The sequence below is a fragment of the Lynx rufus genome, unplaced genomic scaffold (assembly GCF_022079265.1).
Source record: "Lynx rufus isolate CCGP_SWC_20201006 ecotype Redwood Valley unplaced genomic scaffold, mLynRuf1.p SCAF_13, whole genome shotgun sequence".
Taxonomy (NCBI): domain Eukaryota; kingdom Metazoa; phylum Chordata; class Mammalia; order Carnivora; family Felidae; genus Lynx; species Lynx rufus.
The window spans coordinates 116190-137671 of record NW_025814827.1 but is presented as its reverse complement, the minus strand read 5'-3'; the positions used below and the strand labels follow the sequence as shown (position 1 = coordinate 137671).

The 21482-nt window shown below is 37.9% G+C and overlaps 1 protein-coding gene across 1 annotated transcript in view; it reads right to left on the bottom strand.

The window, feature by feature from the left end:
* The window catches only part of UBE2Q2 (ubiquitin conjugating enzyme E2 Q2), a 63889-nt gene that overhangs the window by 10174 nt on the left and 32233 nt on the right, over positions 1 to 21482 (bottom strand). Inside the window, exons 7-9 of the mRNA XM_047074736.1 lie at positions 21053 to 21113; positions 20201 to 20291; positions 12818 to 12876 (exon numbers count right to left, since the gene is read on the bottom strand). Of these exons, the coding sequence (XP_046930692.1) occupies positions 12818 to 12876; positions 20201 to 20291; positions 21053 to 21113 (211 nt within the window). The remainder of the gene's footprint in view (positions 1 to 12817; positions 12877 to 20200; positions 20292 to 21052; positions 21114 to 21482) is intronic.

Here is a 21482-nt window from a genome sequence, read left to right as displayed (position 1 = left end):
ACAGGCCAAAGAAAGTACGTTTTCTACAATGCTATAACTACGCAAATGTCTAGTACCCATACAAAAAGTGAGATAAGTAAATTTTTCCATAATACACACTATCAGCAGCATTTACACCTAAAAGGAGTGACTGATAGAACTCTACTTCCATACTGAGTCATATTCATTTTATGATATATGTTCCAAACCCTTACTGTTCTTTGCCTCCAAACAAATAGTTCCTGCTGAATATTGAGACAATTCAAGAACACTGGAAAGAAAGAAAAAAATAATAATCTACTGGTCATTTAAAGATAATATGCCACATTCACAGGCAAAGTAATATTTTCAGCTTAAAAAACTTCAGTTGTGGGTGCCTTGCTGGCTCAGTTGGTGAAGTGTGTGACTCTTGATCTCAGGGTGTGAGCTGGGCACTGGATGTAGATATTACTTAAAAATAAAATATTTAAAAAACAAGAACAACCAACCAAACAAAAACCCTTCAGTTGCCAAAGTTATAAAATAAACACTATCCTAAAGCTTAGCCTCTTCAGGCAATTTGTGATTTTTGTTTTACTAGGAGCTTCTTGCAAGAATGTTTGCTAGCTAACTTGCCCATCCACAAGCTACAATGATCACTTAAATTGCACTGATGAGGAGACAACAGAAACCATGTATCACTACTAAAGTGTTAATACAACATGATTCTTAATTTTTTTTTTTTTTTCTACGTTTATTTATTTTTGGGACAGAGAGAGACAGAGCATGAACGGGGGAGGGGCAGAGAGAGAGGGAGACACAGAATCGGAAACAGGCTCCAGGCTCTGAGCCATCAGCCCAGAGCCTGACGCGGGGCTCGAACTCCCGGACCGCGAGATCGTGACCTGGCTGAAGTCGGACGCTTAACCGACTGCGCCACCCAGGCGCCCCTTTTTTTTAAATTTTTTTTTTTTCTACGTTTATTTATTTTTGGGACAGAGAGAGACAGAGCATGAACGGGGGAGAATACAACATGATTCTTAAGTGAGCCTAAGAAAGAAATGAGAAATGTAAAATTTTTAGTTTTTAAAAAATGTTTATTTATTTATTTTTTGAGAGAGAGAAAGAGCACAAGCAGGGGAGGGGCAGAGAGAGAGGGAGACACAGAATCTGAAGTAGGCTCCAGGCTCTGAGCTTTTAGCGGAGAGCCTGATGCAGGGCTTAAACTCAAGAACTTTGAGATCACAACCTGAGCCGAAGTCAGATGCTTAAGTGACTGAGCTACCCAGGCCCCAGAAATGTAAAATTTTTATATTAGAGTCAAATTCTTCACAATAATCACATTTTAAAAAAAGGAAGGCTTGGGGCGCCTGGGTGGCGCTGTCGGTTAAGCGTCCGACTTCAGCCAGGTCACGATCTCGCGGTCCGTGAGTTCGAGCCCCGCGTCGGGCTCTGGGCTGATGGCTCAGAGCCTGGAGCCTGTTTCCGATTCTGTGTCTCCCTCTCTCTCTGCCCCTCCCCCGTTCATGCTCTGTCTCTCTCTGTCCCAAAAATAAATAAACATTGAAAAAAAAAAATTAAAAAAAAAAAAAAAAGGAAGGCTTATTAGCCCACATAAAACAGTCATGACCCTTCCCTTCCTTGAGGCAAGGAAATATTAATTATTGATTGTAAGAACAGAGGCTTTAGATAGGAATGAAAGAAAATGCTGGCACTTAAAACCAGATTATTAACATGTTTCCTCAATACAAACAGAAACAACCCATGGTCATCTAGAAGTAGTGATATTCTCTTCATGGATGACTGGGGCACAAGTAATAATTCACATTATATCAACCAATAAAGAAAGCATTTTCAGTTGCCTACAAATAGCTCTCACAATGTATTAATGAGAGAAAAACAAATAATCTTTATGATTCTCTCTCAAGTTACTACACTCTGATCTGGATTAAGCAAGAAAGATAGTCAGATACTAGTGGCTCATTAAAATAACTCATAAAAATATCAAGACAGAATTATGTATTACCCTAAATTGTCTACACCTTGCTAACCTACTGTATTTCCCTATCTGATTCACTGAGTCCCAAATATTTACTGCACACATATATGCTACACACTGAGCCAGACAGAGTATACGTTGAAGAAAAGTGACAGGACCCTGTCCTTCATGATGGGAAAGGGGACCCAGAGTTCTATGAGAAGGAATAACCAAGGGGCTTTTTAAAAGTATGGTAGTCAGGAGCAGCATTTCTAAGAGAAATGCACAAGCTGAGATTTGCAGGACTTAAAAGTGTGGGTGGGAGTAACATGCCAGGCAGATGAATGTATGTTTAAGAAAGGTTATGAGGAGGGGTGCCTGGGTGGCTCAGTTGGTTGAGCATCCACCTCTTAATTTCGGCTCAGGTCATGATCCCAAAATCGTGGGATCCAGCCCTGCACCTGCCTCCATAATGAGTGTGGAGCCTGCCTAAGATTCTAAAATATTTAAAGAAATATTAAAAACAAGAAAGGTTATGAAGAAAAAAAAAGTGTGCTGGGTACTGGGGGCTGAAAGATATCCAGTGGGGTACCAGCTTAGACAGGGGAAGTGTGGTACAAGAGTATTAAAGAGATGGGGCACCTGGGCGGCTCAGTCGGTTAAGCATCCGACTTCGGCTCAGGTCATGATCTCGCAGTCCGTGAGCTCGAGCCCCGTGTCGGGCTCTGTGCTGACAGCTCAGAGACTGGAGCCTGTTTTAGATTCTGTGTCTCCCTCTCTCTCTGACCCTCCCCCGTTCATGCTGTCTCTCCCTGTCTCAAAAATAAATAAGTAAACGTTAAAAAAATTTTTTTAAATAAATAAAAACATACTCCTTTAAAAAATAATAATAATAAAATAAAGAGAAAGACAAGGGCAAGATCACAGGTGGCTTATGGTAAAGGTTGGGGTGCCTGGGTGGCTCAGTCAAGTTAAGAGTCGACTTCAGCTCAAGTCATGATCTTGCCTTGCGGTTTTTGAGTTTGAGCCCCGCATTGGGCTCTGTGCTGACAGCTCGGAGCCTGGAGCCTGCTTTGGATTCTGTGTCTCCCTCTCTCTCTCTGCCCCTCCCCCACTCACACTTTGTCTCTGAAAAAAGAATAAACCTTAAAAAAATTAAAAAAGAAAAAAAAGCATATGGCAAGGGCATCAACCTGTAAGAGCAAATGGAAAGATACGGAAGAGTTCAAGCAGGGGAGCAACATAATCAAACACAAATTTATAAAATATCACTTTTAAGCTTACATGAGGGAAGGAACAGAGGAGTCCAGTCAGAAATCCTCTGAAGTGATGGCAGTAGCAACAGAAATGGAGACAAGTAACTGGATCTGGGAACCCTCTGAGAAGGAGAATTATAAGACTGGATATGGGAAATGAAGGAAAGATGTTATAAAGAATAACTCCCAGTTCAATAACTGAGATATGAAAGGCTGGGAAAGGAGACTGGAAAGGAGAGGAGTTCAAGTTTTTGTGCTACAAAATTTGAGATGCCTATGTAAGAGATATTCCAGGGGCACCTGGGTGGCTCAGTCAGTTAAGCATCCGACTCTTGATTTCAGCTCAGGTCATGATCTCATGGTTCATGGATGATCTGACAGCATGGAGCCTGCTTGGGATATTCTCTCTCTCTCTCTCTCTCCCCCCCCCCCCGCCCCTCCTCTGCTCGTGCTCTCTCTCGCTCTCAAATAAGTAAATTTTAAAAAGAGAGAAAGACATTCCAGTAGAGATGTCAAAAAACAGGTAGACACTGGGAGCAGTAAAGATATATAAAAATGCAGGATACAAAACCTGGGAGTCACTGACACAGGAGGTATTTTGAAAGCCATGGGAGCCTTTTTAATAAATAATACTAGAGTAATTGGACCATTAGGCAAAACTCTAGGACCTAAATGTCATACCTTATACAAAAACTAACTCAAAATGATTCACAAACTTATCTGTAAAATGTAAAACTATAGAACTTTGAGAAAACACAGAACAGGAGAAAATCTTCAAGATCCAGGACAAGGCAAAAGTTCTTAAAATTGATGCCAAAAGCATATAATCCCTAGAAGGAAAAACATCTATAAATTGAAACTCATCAAAACTAAAAACTTTTTGCAAGATATAAAATCAATATATCAATAACAGATTTTTTATCTGTTGCATTTCCATATGCTAGTAATGAAATAGAAAGAGAAATTAAGAAAACGATCCTATTTACAATTGCATTAAAAGGAATACCTAGGAATAAATATAATGAAGGAGGTGAAAGACCAGTACTCTAAAACCTCTAAGACACTGATGAAAGAAATAGAAGGTGACACAAATAAATGGTAAGATATACTGTGCTCATGAACTGGAAGAATACTGTTTTGGATAATAGAGGCATTTAAACAACCTACAGGCTCAGTACAATCCCTACCAAAATACCAACAATGTTTTTCAGAAAACTAGAACAAAAATCTTAAGATTTGTATGGAACCACAAAAGGCTGAATAGCCAAAGCAATCTTGAGAAAAAAACAACAAACCTGGAGGTATCACAAGTTCATATTTCTTTTTTTTTTTTAATTTTTTTAACGTTTATTTATTTATTTTTTCAATATATGAAATTTATTGTCAAATTGGTTTCCATACAACACCCAGTGCTCATCCCAAAAGGTGCCCTCCTCAATGCCCATCACCCACCCACCCCTCCCTCCCACCCCCCATCAACCCTCAGTTTGTTCTCAGTTTTTCACAGTCTCCTATGCTTTGGCTCTCTCCCACTCTAACCTTTTTTTTTTTTTTTCTTCCCCTCCCCCATGGGTTTCTGTTAAGTTTCTCAGGATCCACATAAGAGTGAAACCATATGGTATCTGTCTTTCTCTGTATGGCTTATTTCACTTAGCATCACACTCTCCAGTTCCATCCACGTTGCTACAAAAGGCCATATTTCATTCTTTCTCATTGCCACGTAGTATTCCATTGTGTATATAAACCATAATTTCTTTATCCATTCATCAGTTGATGGACATTTAGGCTCTTTCCATAATTTGGCTATTGTTGAGAGTGCTGCTATAAACATTGGGGTACAGGTGCCCCTATGCATCAGTACTCCTGTATCCCTTGGGTAAATTCCTAGCAGTGCTATTGCTGGGTCATAGGGTAGGTCTATTTTTAATTTTCTGAGGAACCTCCACACTGCTTTCCAGAGCGGCTGCACCAATTTGCATTCCCACCAACAGTGCAAGAGGGTTCCTGTTTCTCCTCATCCTCTCCAGCATCTATAGTCTCCTGATTTGTTCATTTTGGCCACTCTGACTGGCGTGAGGTGATATCTGAGTGTGGTTTTGATTTGTATTTCCCTGATAAGGAGCGACATTGAACATCTTTTCATGTGCCTGTTGCCACCCGGATGTCTTCTTTAGAGAAGTGTCTATTCATGTTTTCTGCCCATTTCTTCACTGGGTTAGTTGTTTTTCGGGTGTGGAGTTTGGTGAGCTCTTTATAGATTTTGGATACTAGCCCTTTCTCTGATATGTCATTTGCAAATATCTTACGTTTATTTGTTTTTGAGACAGAGAGAGACCGAGCATGAACAGGGGTGGGTCAGAGAGAGAGGGAGACACAGAATCTGAAACAGGCTCCAGGCTCTGAGCAGTCAGCACAGAGCCCGACGCGGGGCTCAAACTCACGGACAGTGAGATCGTGACCTGAGCCAAAGTCGGACGCTTAACCGACTGAGCCACCCAGGCACCCCACAAGTTCTTATTTCAAACTATATTACAAAGCTATAGTAATCAAAACAGTATGGTACTGGCACAAAAAGAGACACATAGATCAATGGAACAAAAGAGAGCCCAGAAATAAATACATATTTACATGGTCAATTAATCTAGGACAAAAAAAGACAAAAATATACAATAGGGAAAAAGACCATTTCTTCAATAGCTTTGGGAGAACTGGACAGCTACATGCAAAAGAATGAAACTGGACCATTCTCTTACATCACACAAAAATAAACTCAAAATGGATTAAAGACCTAACTGTTAAGATTTGAAACCATAAAACTCCTAGAAGAAAACATAGGGAGTAAACCCTTATAAATCAGTCTTAGCAATATTTTTCTGGATAGGTCTCTCCAGGCAAAGGAAACAAAAGCAAAAATAAACAATTAGGACTACATCAAACTAAAAAGTTTTTGCACATTAAAAGAAACCATCAAAAAAACAAAACAAAAAATAAGGCAACCTACTCGATGGGAAAAGCTATTCACAAATGGTATATCCAATAAGGGGTTAATATCCAAAGTGTGTAAAGAACTCCTACAACTCAACACCAGAAAAATTATAATCCAATTTAAAAATGGAAAACCTGAATAGATATTTTTCCAAAGAATACCTACAGATGGCTAACCAACATATGAAGGGGCTCACTAATCATCAGGAGAATGCAAATCTAAACTACATGATAATATCCACTCACACCAGTCAGAATGACCAGTATCAAAAAGACAAGAAGCATAAGTGTTGCCCAGGATGTAGAGAAAGGGAACCCTCATGCGCTGTTGGTAGGAATGGAAATTGGTGTACCCACTGTGGAAGAGAGTATGGAGGTTCCTCAAAAGAAATGTACTAAAAAGAAAAGTACATACAATCTAGTAATTCCACTACTGGGTATTTACCCAAAGAAAATGAAAACATTAATTTGAAAAGGTAGGTTTACTGCAGTATTATTTACAATAGCTAAAATATGGACACAATCCAAGTGTCTATTGATAGATGAATGGATAAAGAAGTGATGTGTGCACACACACACACACGCACACACACACGCAGAGGAATATTACTCAGCCTTAAAAAGGAATGAGACCTTGCCACGTGTGACACATGGATAGATCTAGGGTATAATGCTAAGTGAATGAAAGAAGTCAGACAAGGAAAGACAAATACCATATGATTTCACTTGTATGTGGAATCTAAAAAACAAAACAAATGAACAAATAGCAAAAAAAATACAGACAACAGACTTGTAGTTGCCAGGCCAGGGGGTAGGAGGAAGGTGGCATGGGGAGTGGGGGAGAATAGGTTAAGAGGATTAAGAGGTACAAACTTCCAGTTATAAAAGAAATAAATTATGGAGATAAAAAGGTCAGCACAAGAATATAGTTAATAATATTGTAATAACTTTGTATGGTGACAAATGGTAACTATACTTATCACAGTATGCATTTTATAATGCTTAAAATTGGCAAATCACTAGGTTGTACACCCAAAAGTAATGATAGTATATATCAACTATACTTCAATTTAAATAAATAAACTAAAAACCTTTGCTCCACAAGTAATTCTATTAAGAGGATAAAATGGAGGTACATACTGGAAGAAATTAAAAACCACATATCCAACAAAGGACTACTATGTAGTTCATATTAAATATTTTTTAATAAATATTCAACAATAAAATAAAAAACAATCCAATTAAAGAACCGGCAAGCAACATGGACAGATATTTCAGGGAAGAGAATATGAAATTGCCAAATAAGCACATAGAAAATATTAGATATTAGAAAATACACATTAAGGCAACAATTTTTTTAATGTTTATTTATTTTTGAGAGAGACAGAGACAGAGTGTGAGCAGGGGGTGGGGGGCAGAGAGAGGGAGACACAGAATCTGAAGCAGGTTCTAGGCTCTGAGCTGCCAGCACAGAGCCTGACGCAGGGCTTGAACTCACGAACCACGAGATCATGACGTGAGCCAAAGTCAGACATTCAACCGACTGAGCAACACAGGTGCCCCAAAGAAACACAAATTAAAACCACACTGAGGTATCACTATCTCTCAGAATGGCTAAAATAAAAACAAGTGGGAACACCAAACGCTGGCAAGGATGTGGAGAGACTAGATCACTCACACATTCCTGGTAAGGATATAAAGTGGTATAGTCACTATGGTAAAGTTTGTCAATTTCTTTAAAAATTCAATACGCTGCAATAACTATATGACCCAGCCATTCTACTCCTGGACATGTATCCCAGAGAAAGCAAAACACATTCATACAAAAACATGTATACAAGAACTCATATAAGCTTTATTTGCATCAGCCCAACACTAGAATCAAGCTAGAAGTCCTTCAAGTAGTAGCTGATTAAAGAAAATGTGGTACATGGTACACCATGGAATACTTCCTAGCAATAAAAATGAACTAGTCAAACCTGTAGATGAACCTCCAGGGAAATCAGGACAAATAAAAAAACTAATTGCTAGAAATTACAATCCCAAAGTGTATGATTCCATTTATGTAACTTTTTTTTCTGAAATGACAAAATATGAAAAATGCAGGATTAGTGGTTGCCAGAAGTTGGAAAAGTGGGTAATAAGAGGGAGATGGGTGTGGTTTAAAAATACAAGAAGGAGGATTCTTGTGTATTTGGAACTTCAGTATCTTCACTGTGGTGGTGGAGACACAAACATACACAGGTGATCAAGTTGTGTAGAACTTAATACATACATACATACAAATGAGTTATAAGAGAAACTGGGAAAATCTGAGTAAGTTCTATGGATTGTATCACAGTCTTATTGTGATATTACACTACAGTTTTGTGAAACATTACCCTGGCAAGGTGTACAGGAATCTTTATTACAGCTGCATGTGAGTATACAATTATCTCAAAATTTTCAAAAAGTTACAGGAATAGAAGGAAATGAGAAAAGAGAAAGGACCCATACCAAATTCTGAAGAACTCCAACATGCAGAAGTCAGGTGAACAAGGAGTTGCCAGCTAGAGACTGAGAGGAGGCAGTCAGAAGCCAAGAGAAAAAGTTTTCAGTGTTGTTGAGAAATCAGATAATCAAATATGATAAAGCCTGAAAAAGGACCCCTGGATTTACCAACATGGAAATCCCTGTTGGCAACAGAGTTTGGGAGGAATGTTAAGAGCCAATACCAGACTACAGGGGCTGAAGAGTGACAAGGAAGTGAAAAGTGTGATTATGTACACATTGCTGTGGGAGTGTAAGTGGTACAGCCGCTTTGGAAAACAGTCTGGCATTTCATTAAGAAGTTCAACAGTTACTAGAGGACCTAGTAATTCCACACATGTATGAAAGAAATGAGAATATACATGCAGACATTTATGTGAATGTTCATAGTAGCATTATTCATGATAGTCAAGGTGTCACAAATGTACGGGGCTCCTGGGTAGCTCAGTCAGTTGAGTGTCTGACTCTTGATTTCAGCTTGATTTCAGCTTGGTCATGGTCTCGCAGTTGGTGGGTTTGAGCTCCACATCAGGTTCTGCACTGGTGGTGCAGGGCCTGCTTGGGATTCTCTCTCCCTCCCCTGCCACCGCCCTCCCAATTTCTATCTCTGCCCCTCCCCCACTCTTGCTCTTAAATAAACTTTAAAGAGAAAAAAAAAAAGAAATGTCCATGGATAAATAAAATGTGGTATAGCCATATAATATTATTCGTCCATAAGACGGAGTTAAGTATTAAAATATGCTACAATATAGATGAACTTTAAAAACATTTTGCTAACTACAGAAGGCCGCATTTTGTAGGATTCCATTTACATGAAATGTGCAAAACAGGAAATCTTTCAAGACAGAAAGGAGATGAGTGGTTGCCAGTGGGTGGGGAGTTGGTGGGGGTGGGGGGATGAGGAATGGTTGCTAACAGGTACAGGGTTTCTTTTGGAGAATGATGAAAATGTTCTGAAATTAGAGGTAATAGTTATACAACTTCTATGAATTTACTAAAAACCACTGAATTGTACATTTTAAAAGGGTGAGTTTTATCATATGTGAACTGTATCACAATAAACGTGTTACTTAACAAAATGGCTATCATAAGAAACAGGAATAGAGTAACAGCTAGAAGATGACGGAGGATATAAAATATATGGAACTGCTCAATAATCTGATCAGACTCACAGTGCTTCGGCCTGATTGTGAGATTGCAAAATTCTGCATTTTATCAGTCCTTCACATTTTGTAGTTCTTCCCAAGTCAGCCAGTAAATCTTCCCCATCACTTAACAGTTGACTATGAAGACCAAAGTCACTGATTTTGTTTCAAATCAGCGTTCACCTTACATTCCCACTGTACCATTTTAGGTTGTCCTCACTTCACTCTAAGGGCCATCAGCTCTTAATTAGCCTTGCATTCTTCTTTTTTTTTTTATTTTTTTTTTAAATTTTTTTTTTTCAACGTTTATTTATTTTTGGGACAGAGAGAGACAGAGCATGAACGGGGGAGGGGCAGAGAGAGAGGGAGACACAGAATCGGAAACAGGCTCCAGGCTCCGAGCCATCAGCCCAGAGCCCGACGCAGGGCTCGAACTCACGGACCGCGAGATCGTGACCTGGCTGAAGTCGGACACTTAACCGACTGCGCCACCCAGGCGCCCCAGCCTTGCATTCTTCTAGGCTTTGGGAACACAATCTGTCTTCTTCCACTGTTACCATATTTCTTTCTAAAACATTCTCTTTCCTGTATTTTCCTGTTCCTGATCCAGCTACTGAGAGATAAATTCAGTATCCATGGGTAACAGTTTCCTTACCAGGAAAAAAAAAGAAGATGAAAACAAACACAACAAAAAAATCCCCTCACCACTCCATAATCCTAAATTACAACAAGATATTCTGTCAGCACAATTTCATACTCTTCTGTATGAATTCTACCTACCTTGTTTTTGTAGCTCAAACTCATCTGGTATGCTATAAATATATCATGCCCTTTCTTAGATATGTGATTGTATTTACTTTTTACCTATGTAGATAATTTTCCTTCAACCTCCACCAGTAGACCAAACTGAACTCACTCATATATCAATGCCCACCTGAGAACCCACTTACTTGACAGTCTTCCCAGATCACTACTACTGGAAGCAATTCCCTTTTCCTTTAACCTCAGAGAACTCAAGTCCACACTTCACATTTGCCAATCAATGAAGTACTTAATATTTTTAATCTCCTTTTATACTGCTGGCTTTTTTTTTTTTTTTTGAGTGAGAGAGCGTGAGCAGGGGAGGGGCAGAGAGAGAGGGGGGGGAGGGGGAGGGAGAGGGGGAGGGGGAGGGAGAGGGAGAGGGAGAGAGAGAGAGAGAGAGAGAGAGAGAGAGAGAATATCAAAGCAGGCTCCAGGCTTTGAGCTGTCAGCACAGAGCCCGACATGGGGCTCGAACTCACAAACTGGGAGATGATGACTTAAGCCAAAGTCGGACACTTAATCAACTGAGCCACCCAGGCACCCCTATACTGTTGGCTTTTGTATAATGAAAAAACATTTTATTAGGAGATTTGTTTGGATAAGTAACAAGCTGACTTATTCAAATTTATTCATTTGTATAATGGTAAATAATACCATTGTAGCAAAAAGCAATGAAAAGAAACTATATCACAGATTTTTAAATTGAAAAGTATTATTTAACTTCACGTGTTTGTCTCCACAACTTGGTGGTAAACTACTTAAAATCATAAGTTCTTAAAACTCTTAGAATTTCCCACAACAAACTGTGAAAACTCTGCTGGTCAAGGTTATAGTAGATTTCAAAATGATCTGACAAGAGTATTTTTATACATTTATCTTGAATTTATAAAATTTTTCTAAATCTTTTCCTTAATCATTTGTAGCCATCCTTCCATATTTTTTAATCTAAATGAAACTATTACTATATCAACAGTAGCAACGATCAAAGTAAGGACTGGATATTTTTAGATCTTTAAAAAAAAAAAACTTTTTTTTTTTTTTACATTTAATTTTGAGACACACACAGAGAGAGAGAGAGAGAGAGAGAGAGAGAGAGAGAGCGTGAGCGGGGGAGGGGCAGAGAGAGAGAGGGAGACACAGAATCAGAAACAGGCTCCAGGCTCCAAGCTATCAGCACAGAGCCCGACGCAGGACTCGAACCACGAACCGTGAGATCATGACCTGAGCTGAAGTCAGACACTTAACTGACTGAGCCACCCAGGCGCCCCTTTTTAGATCTTAATCAGCATAATATGCATTACCTCACAAGGTTGAATTAGTCAACTGAGCATTTCATAATTCCCAAATTAGTATATATATTTTTAAGTTTATTTACTTATTTTGAGAAAGAGAGTGTGCAGGGGAGAGGCAGAGAGAGAATCCCAAGCAGGCCCCACACTGTCAGTGTGGAGCTCAGTGCAGAGCTCAAACTCAGGAACCGTGAGATCATGACCTGAGCCAAAGTCAAGAGTCAGACACTCAACCAACCAAGCCACCCAGGCTCCCCTCAAATTAGTATTAATTGCTTCTAATTTAACGATCTATAGAACATTTCATAACCAGCCTAGGTACCAATTCTCATCTTTTCACATTCTTTATATGACTTCTAATCACAAAAAAAGGAATACAAGCTTCGATAAAAGTGAATGACAATTAGATTCTACCAAACTGAAACCACCACCTTTAGAAGGAATCAGATGGCCAGCTCTATAGGCCCATGAGATTTTCTGTGATTATTCCTGGGAATATAGGCTTGTGGGAATCATTCTCTAATCTTAACTTTCTCTAAATCCTCAATCACAATTTATATTTGAAAAACACTTGTTTTTTTTATCATGAAATGTATACAAATAGGGGACATTAAAAACTCTTACTTATAAACAACGTGATGGTTTATAACCAATGGTTCTCAAATGATGGTTTCCAGACTAGCAACAACGCTTCACTTGAGACCATCTTAGAAGTGCAGAAATGCGAATTATCAGCCTTTCCCCACCCCCAGACCTAGTGAATCAGAAAACTTGGGGTATATATACCCTAGCATTCTGGGCCTCCTACCATTTAACTATCTCTCCAAATAATTCTAATGCACACTGTCAAAGAAAATAATTACTTAAACTTACCCTCCTGAGAGAACAGGTAACACCACTCGAACAAATGGAGGATCAAATGGAAAATTATCCTAAAAAGCAAACAATCAAGTTTAATTAGTTTTAAGAATATCCTTAATACTCTATTTATTTTGAAGATTTTTATATAGTCTATAAAGAATGTGTATATTTATTATCTGATGAGGGTCATAAAAGTACCAAAAATAAAAAGAAATAAAAACTAAAGGAAATAAAAATGATCAGGCCCAAACAGGACAGTGTTTTGGTAAAGTTATGAAAATTATGAAGGGGTTCCACTTCCAAAAGAATTATATAAAAGGAAACGTTCCAATAATGATAGACTAGGTAACTTTACATCAATCCTCTGGCTGAGAACTAGAAGAGGTAGACAAAATGTAACCACTACAGAGCTAAGATCAAGAAGAAAAAGGGAACCTCAGAGTGGGGCCCTTCTCCCTGCCTTGAGTTTTCTTTCAATTACAGAAAAGGAAGATGAGAGATCAAAAGTTCAGCAGAACTTAAGACTCACAGGGCTAGAGAGATAAAAATTGGGAGCTGGGGTCCAAGGAGAGGCCTGGACAAGTCTCCCACACTTTAGGCTGGGACCTGAAGAACAAATGACACATTGCCCTAACTGACAAGGAATGAAGTCCAGTTTTGTGTCACCTCAATCCCTGACAGGATTCTGTGATCCTGGGTTGCCAGTGTCCAAGCCTGACAGGAGTAAATGTGAACCCTCTTTGAAGAAGAATATCATCCAAGGTTTCAAATTAGTAAATTTTTCATATATAATGTTTGTTACTAAAAACAGCCAGTTACACAAGACTTAAAAACAAACATGTCCAGAAAATGAGAGGCAAATGACACAAAAACCACAAGAGATCAAGATAACAGGGTAACAAACATAGATTTTAAAATAACCATGTTGAATACATGCAAGGAAAGAAAATACAATATTGAAAACCCTGGCAAAGTACTAAAATTATAAAATGAGCCATAGAGAAATTCTGAAACTTAGAAATACAATAACTGAAATCAATAACTTAAAAGATGAATTTAACCACAGTAGAGACTTGGTGAAACCGAAATTCAGTGTACAGGAAAACAGGCCAGAAAACATCCAGAATGAAGCCAAGAGAGAGAATATGTAGAAAATGCAGAAAATAACAAGACACAGGGGAATGTATTGAAAGGCTTATCATATATGTGGAGTCCTAGAAGGAGACAAAAGAATGGGACAGAAGCAATATTTGGAGAGAATGTCTGAGAATTTTCCAATATTGACTGAAGACTTCACAAGATTGAAGCACTATGACTATTTCAGGAAAAACAATGGAAACCCCAATGAGGGAATGATATATCTTTGAGCTGCTGAAAGTAATTTCCAACCTAAAAATCTATACCTAATACAAATACTTTCCAAAAATTAATTCACACTAAAGTTATTTTCCTGTCAGCAGACACAAGGAAATGTTAAAGGATATTCTTCAGGCAGGAGAAGCATGATCCTAGATGGAAATGTGGAGACTAAAGACCATGAAAAGAACAAATATGCACATAGATCTAAATGAATATTGATTAATTATATAACAATAATGTGCAGTTTTTAGGGAAGTACAGAAAATGCATGACAGCACATGTTTGGCAGGGAATCCATGTTCTAAGTCTCTGCATTGATAGGGAAAAATAAAATATAAATGAACAAATTTATATTAGACAAGGATATACATTATAATTGTAAGGGAGTAAATAAAGGTAAGAGAACACGTATGCATGAAGCTGAAAGAGGAGAGAAACTGGAGTAATTTAAAAAAAATCAAAAGAATGAGAAAAAGGAACATAGAATAACAAGGACAAATAGAAAGCACTTATGAGACAGAAGATTTAAACCCCAATATCACTAATAACATTATATGCAAATAGACTAATTGCTCTAATTAAATGACAAAGATTAGCAGACTTGATAAAAAACGTATGAAGAGAAGATGAGAGAAAAGAAACCTTAGCTAATTTTCAGGCTACCAAGTACAATTCTTTTTTTCAAATTATCAGTCCTGGAAACAGCTTTCCAGAAGAACAAGAGCTTTTTCTCTTAATGAACTTAAACAACAGTAGCTGAGGTGGCCAAGAGCATTAGAGGTCAATCTCTGGGTAGCCAGAAAGCCAAAAAGGCTGCCCCTCATTTTCCTACAGCAATAGGGTAAGGAAAAAGCATACTGCCTCCAATAAAGATATGACAGGATGTCTAAGAGAAATTATCTCCAATTTTATGATCTATTAAAAGGAAGGAACTAATTGTCTCTTAAACCAATTTGAGGGTAAAGAAGCTAAACAAACATTTGTCTTGTTCAGTTATTTCCAAGGAACACAAAAATACAGTTTTTACTGCAAGAATAAGCAGCATTAAGTCCAGTAACTTACTTTTAACTCCCTACTTCCACCCATCCTCAAATAAGATTCTAAGGAACATATGAACTATGAAAATTCAATCCTAATAGGAGAGGAAGACAAAAAGCACACTTCTGGTGGCTAAAACAGATAATCTTAGATTTCTACTTCAAGGGAGAATCTACCCACACAAGATATCAACCTAATAATAATTATGATCTACTTCCAAATAAGTAGCTCACCATTTATCTACAGTTTAATAGACATAATGAAAGGCATGGACACAAAGCTTGGTAAAGTACAATTTCATTTAATCTATTTTTTAGATCTTTAAATATGTGTTCCCAAATGATAAAGCTTTTTAAATTGATTATGTGGCAGTGAGAACTACTTTCATTTTAAATAATTCTTCATTCAGAGTAACTCCTTCACATCAAAACCTAGGGACTATTCCATAAACTCTGTACCATGGAACTCAGTAATTAATATTTTACAGAAATAAGAGTTCCTTACAGGATTACAGCAGAGAGGTTGAGGAGGACTTAAAATAGAAATTTGAGTTATCTTGGTATACTAACTCAGGAACTGAGAATCTCAAGGTTTACAAGGATCTCACAAAGTTTCCAATTCAGTATCTTGGCCTTCCAACATATTTTTTTTTTTAAGTTTTATTTATTTTTGAGAGAGAGAGAGAGAGAGAGAGAGAGAGAGAGCTAGCAGAGGAGAGGCAGAAAGAGAGGAAGACACAGAATCTAAAGTGGGTTCCAGGCTCTGAGCTGTCAGCACACAGCCTGATGTGGTGCCTGAAACCACAACCCATGAGATCATGACCTGAGCCAAAGTTAGACGCTTAACCAATTAAGCCACCCAGGTGCCCTTTTCCAACATATTTTTAATGATAAGGAACATTCTATTTTTTTTTTTTTTTAATTTATTTTGAGAGAGAGAGTACAAGTGGAGGGGGGTGGGGAGGGGCGGGGCAGGCAAAGAGAAAGGGAGAGAGAGAATCCCAAGCAGGCTCCATGCTACCAGCACAGGGCCCAACACAGGGCTCAATCTCATGAACTGCAAGATCATGACCTTTGATGAAACCAAGAGTCAGACACTCAACCAACAGAGCCACCCAGGTGCTCCAGGAGCATTCTCTTCTCGAAAGACTGTCACCAGATGAATAGTTATCACTTGAAAAATCACCTGTTTACAGTTTGACTTACTAGTTCTAATGTCATGTTAATCAAAACAAAAATCAAACTACCAAATTAATAAACCGTCAATCAAAAACAAAATCAAACTAAAGTTTCCACATACATAGCCCTTTAAATAGTTGAGGACAAACTCTCATGAGCCCCTATGTTCTTCTCTCCAAATCCACAATTTGCCCAGCTATCTTAGGACATAAAAATCTCTTTCAAATCCTTGCTGCTATTCTCTAAATGAATTCAAATTTGTCTAAATAAACCCTTCTTAAAGTAGTACCTCAGAATTCAGCTGAGTGATTTAGATATGGTTTTAAAAGCCAGACCACCACTCCCTTAAAAGCACAGCACAAAAGATTTGCCACATTGCTGACAAATCTAATTGGTCCCCATTTTCTCTCCTGCCCCATCCCCAACCTTGTGTTGTTATATCTCAAGTTCCATTTTCTTATTACTCATGACTTTCAAGTTGTCACCATGGACATCTGAGGCATGGACATAAATACTGTTCATGCTCCTTATAAATCCTTCTTTCTGGATAATACCTGCTATCCTTCCAAGTCTGTGAATCCTGATACTAATAACTTGGCAATTCAGTTTGCCAATGTCACTTAGTTCAGAGCAATCACATTCTTCCCAGGCCTCTTAAGAAATAATTCAGGCCTTGGGGCTCCTGGGTGGCTCAGTTGGTTAAAGCGTCCAACTTCAGCTCAGGTCATGATCTCATGGTTGGAGCCCCATGTAGGGCTCTATGCTGAAGCCTGGAGCCTGGAGACTGCTTCAGACTGTCTCCTTCTCTCTCTGATCCTCCCTTGCTCACACTCTGTCTCTCTGTCTCTTGAAAATAATTAAACATTGGAAAAAAAGAAAAGAAAAGAAAAGAAAAGAGAAGAGAAGAGAAGAGAAGAGAAGAGAAGAGAAGAGAAAAGAAAAGAAAAGAAAAGAGAAGAGAAGAGAAGAGAAGAGAAGAGAAGATTTCAGGCCTCACAAGGCCCTTGTTTCTGGTATCAAGAGCCATGGTCCAGAAAGACAAATCCAGCGAATTTCAGCCATTTACCTCCCAGATTGTCCCCTCCCTTAAGTTGTACCTAGAGCAGGAAAATACCATGAAAACATTAAGTACAGCCACAAATCTTTCAGTTTAGTGGTCAAGATTTCATATTCCCTTAAAAACACCTCTCCAGGAGGAAGTGAGAAGGAAAGAACACACAGAGGACTTTCAAAAGATACTGCTTAAGAAGAAGAAGAAAAGACATAGACCTGAATTTTTTTTTTAACATAATTGACATAACTTACATTAGTTTCAGGTATAAGGTTTTCTTTCTTTCTTTCTTTTTTTTTTTTTTTAATGCTTTTATTTTTGGGGGAGAGAGCACACGCGCACAGGAGCCAGCGGGGGAGGGGCAGAGAGAAAGGGAGACAGAGGATCTGAAGTAGGCTCTGCATTGACAGCAGAGAGCAGGATGAGGGCAGGGCGGGCTCGAACTCATGAACCATGAGCCAAAGTCAACACTTAACCGACTGAGCCATCCTAGTGCCCCTATAAGATTCTATTTCTTAAGCTTGGTGTTGGACACCTGGGCATATGATTTAATACGACTGTTTATAGATTGTTCAGGTTAAAACATTTTGCATACAGAATTTTTAAAAAAGGGGGGTACCTGCATGGCTCAGTCGGTTAAGCATCTGACTTTGGCTCAGGTCATGATCTCTCTCTCTCTCTCTCTCTCTCTCTCAAAAATAAACATTTTTAAAAATTGAAAGAAAAAAAATGCTACTGTCCTGGTTTATTTTTTCACCTTATGAATCAGTAAAAATACAGTCATTAGCAACTTCAGTAAATATATACCAGATTCACTCTCTAGAAGACAACCCAATTGACAATCATAAAAGTTTCTATAATAACAAAATTGAGGGAAAATATAGAATTTGAGTTATTTGAAGAAAGTTCAATCATAAATGAAGATATATCCCCCAAAATATAACACACAAAAGCTACGTAAAAAGTTTTCAAAAAAATTACTTTTTGCAAGTATATTCTTTCACATCTTTGTTTCTTCCTTCAAAATCCCTCATTATCCCTCTACTCTCACCTATTCCTACCACCATCATCCTTCATTACCCCTTGCCCAGATTAAAATTAAAGTCCCAACTAGTCTCCCAGGTATCTACTCTCTCCAATCCAAACCCTATCTGATGCTGAAGACATAATGACTGTTTAAAATAATAATAATAAAAAGCCTAACAGATCAATCATGCCCCTACCTAAAAACCTGTACTGACTGGTTCTTTACTGTCTAAAGGTTAAGATCCCAGACTCTTCATCATGGTCTCCAAAGCAGTACAGCCTTCATCACAGATTTCTCCCTAGGAAGACTGCAGGCTCTTGCAGGAATTATATTTTAGATGCTTCCATGTCCTCAAGCCTTCTATAGCCCCTCTATAGCCCTAATGCACTGAAGTCTACCTAACGGAAATGGAAAAAATATATGTCTGTAGATTTCTTTCTGAATTTAAAAGAACACAGCAAATAGAAGCTCTATATAATTCAAATATAGCTCCTTAGAAATATATTTCCTAGGGTTTTTTTGAGACGAAAGATTTAAAACTACTACACTTATTTATCCATATTAAATCATTACATTTTATCTAAATTCTACTGCTATTCTTTACCCTTTATTCTTACCATTTAAAGAAAAGGTATTAAATATAACACATAAATTCAGAAAGTATGTAACATATAAAAGTATGCCGTTATATATTATAAAATAGGCATCCATGTAACCACAGCCCTGGTCAAAAAACAGACTAGAGCCAGTATCCAAGAAGTCCCCAGATGTCTCTTTCAGCTTACAACTCCATCCCTCTCACCTAGATTTACTCCCTATCCTCAACTGTATGGTAATCACATCTTTGCTTTTCTTGATAGTAATTACCTAAGTTTGAATCCATAAATCTGCATTTTTCAACCTTCTTTTAATTTCTGCTCCACCAAAAAGGCTTTTTAGGGGCGCCTGGGTGGCGCAGTCGGTTAAGCGTCCGACTTCAGCCAGGTCACGATCTCGCGGTCCGTGAGTTCGAGCCCTGCGTCGGGCTCTGGGCTGATGGCTCGGAGCCTGGAGCCTGTTTCCGATTCTGTGTCTCCCTCTCTCTCTGCCCCTACCCCGTTCATGCTCTGTCTCTCTCTGTCCCAAAAAAAATAAATAAACGTTGAAAAAAAAAAATTTTTTAAAGGCTTTTTAGAATTTTTTTTTTCTGAATCTATCCCCCACCACAGATATACTGTGTTAACAGTTTATATAATATGGCCCCTTAAAAGGCCACAGACCAGTGTATATCTAAGATTTTTTTCACTCCAAGGAACCAGTTTTCACTCCATTGGTGGGGATACTGTCTCCACTGAGAAGGCATGCCCTAAGCAATTTAGTTTTACCTATTTTTGAGCCCAATATAAATGAAATTGTACAAGACTTGTTTTGGGGTCTGGCTTCTTTTGCTGAACATTGTGTTTAAGGTTCACCCATCGTTTTGCACATAGCTCTATTCCTTTTTATATGAATACCACAGTTTTCCATTCTACTGAAACAGACACTTGGGTTATTTTCTGTTTGGGGCTATTATAAGCAACACTGCTCTGAACAATTTGAGTACCTAAGTGCTCATCTCTTGCAGGGTATATACATGAGAATTCCTGAGCCACAAGGAACGAATACCTTCTGTTACCAAATAATCCCTACGTGTTTTCCCAAAGCAATTATAAAAATATACATTTCCATTAGAAGTATATCGAGTCCCCTTAAAATTTTCTTACCTTAAAAGAGAAGTTAAGCAAAATATATTCTATGCCTTCTTTTTCTTTTAAGATCTGAAGATCACTGTGCAAAGGACTATCAGGGTCGACCCTAAGAATTACATAACAAAAAACCAATTAAAATAAAAAGTCCAAAGATGTTTTCTTACTAACCACAAAAATGAACCAGTTCAAGAGCTAAACAGAACCCCTAGGGTAAGTTTCAAACATAAACTTGCTCTATGGTCCCTGGAAAAATAAACTGTAATAGCTTTCAACTCCTTGAGATTAAATGTCCAAAAAGATCACAGTATTCTAAATCCATTCCCATAAGGGGATTCCAAGTTAGCAGTCATTCTAAAGGAAAGTCATATGTACATAAATTTCCTTAAGAACTCAAAAAAAATTAATCTGCTTCTCTAAAATTGTATTATTATTAGCCAAGGGATTCAAGGGAAGAAAATTACCATGGACAAGACCGGAAAAACTGAAATCACTAACAAAATCTAAATTTGTCTACAACTGTTTCTACACATTAGGGCCTACTCAAATTCCTCATTTCAAATACAAACTGGATATCACAGTCAATCAGGTTATTAAATTCACTTTTGTTTCTATAGTTCCCAATTATCTAACTCCATGAAACACTTTATCCCATAGCTAGTCCTTCTTCTCCTTCCTCTTTCTCACTTTACTTATTTAAGCCTAAGAAACAGCTCATTTTAACAACCTGAGAACTAGTTCTACAGAAACACAGTCTAAAATTCTAAGTAAAAACCGTATTTTAGAGGTTATCAAATTAAGGGGGAAAAAAGTCTCCACTGTGAAAGTCTATCATTACAAAGACTGGGTTAGCATATAAGAGTCACTTACTTCTGCAGTTTAACATGCCAGTCATATAAACTGTCATTTATGAGTTCCACTGAATAAATCCCTGTAAAGATATAGGCCATGTAAATTACTCTATTTGATCTTATACATACCACTTCGGTATAAATGAATACACTAAATAACCATCAAAATCTAGAAATTTTGCTACTAAAACATAGAACCACTAAGCTATATTGTAAATGTTTTGCCATTGAGCTGAGTATCTTATAGTCTCAACAGAGAATTAAAGCCATCAATGAAGAGGATTCTTTAATGAGCTGAGAAACTGTTTACCATTAACTGTGAATAGGAGGGGGAAAACTATGCAAAAATCATGTGCACTTTAAAGATTCTTCTTCTATACACATGCAATTATTTCTATAAAAATGAAATCCCTCTATATAGTTTTATAAACTGTCTTCAACTTTCTGGG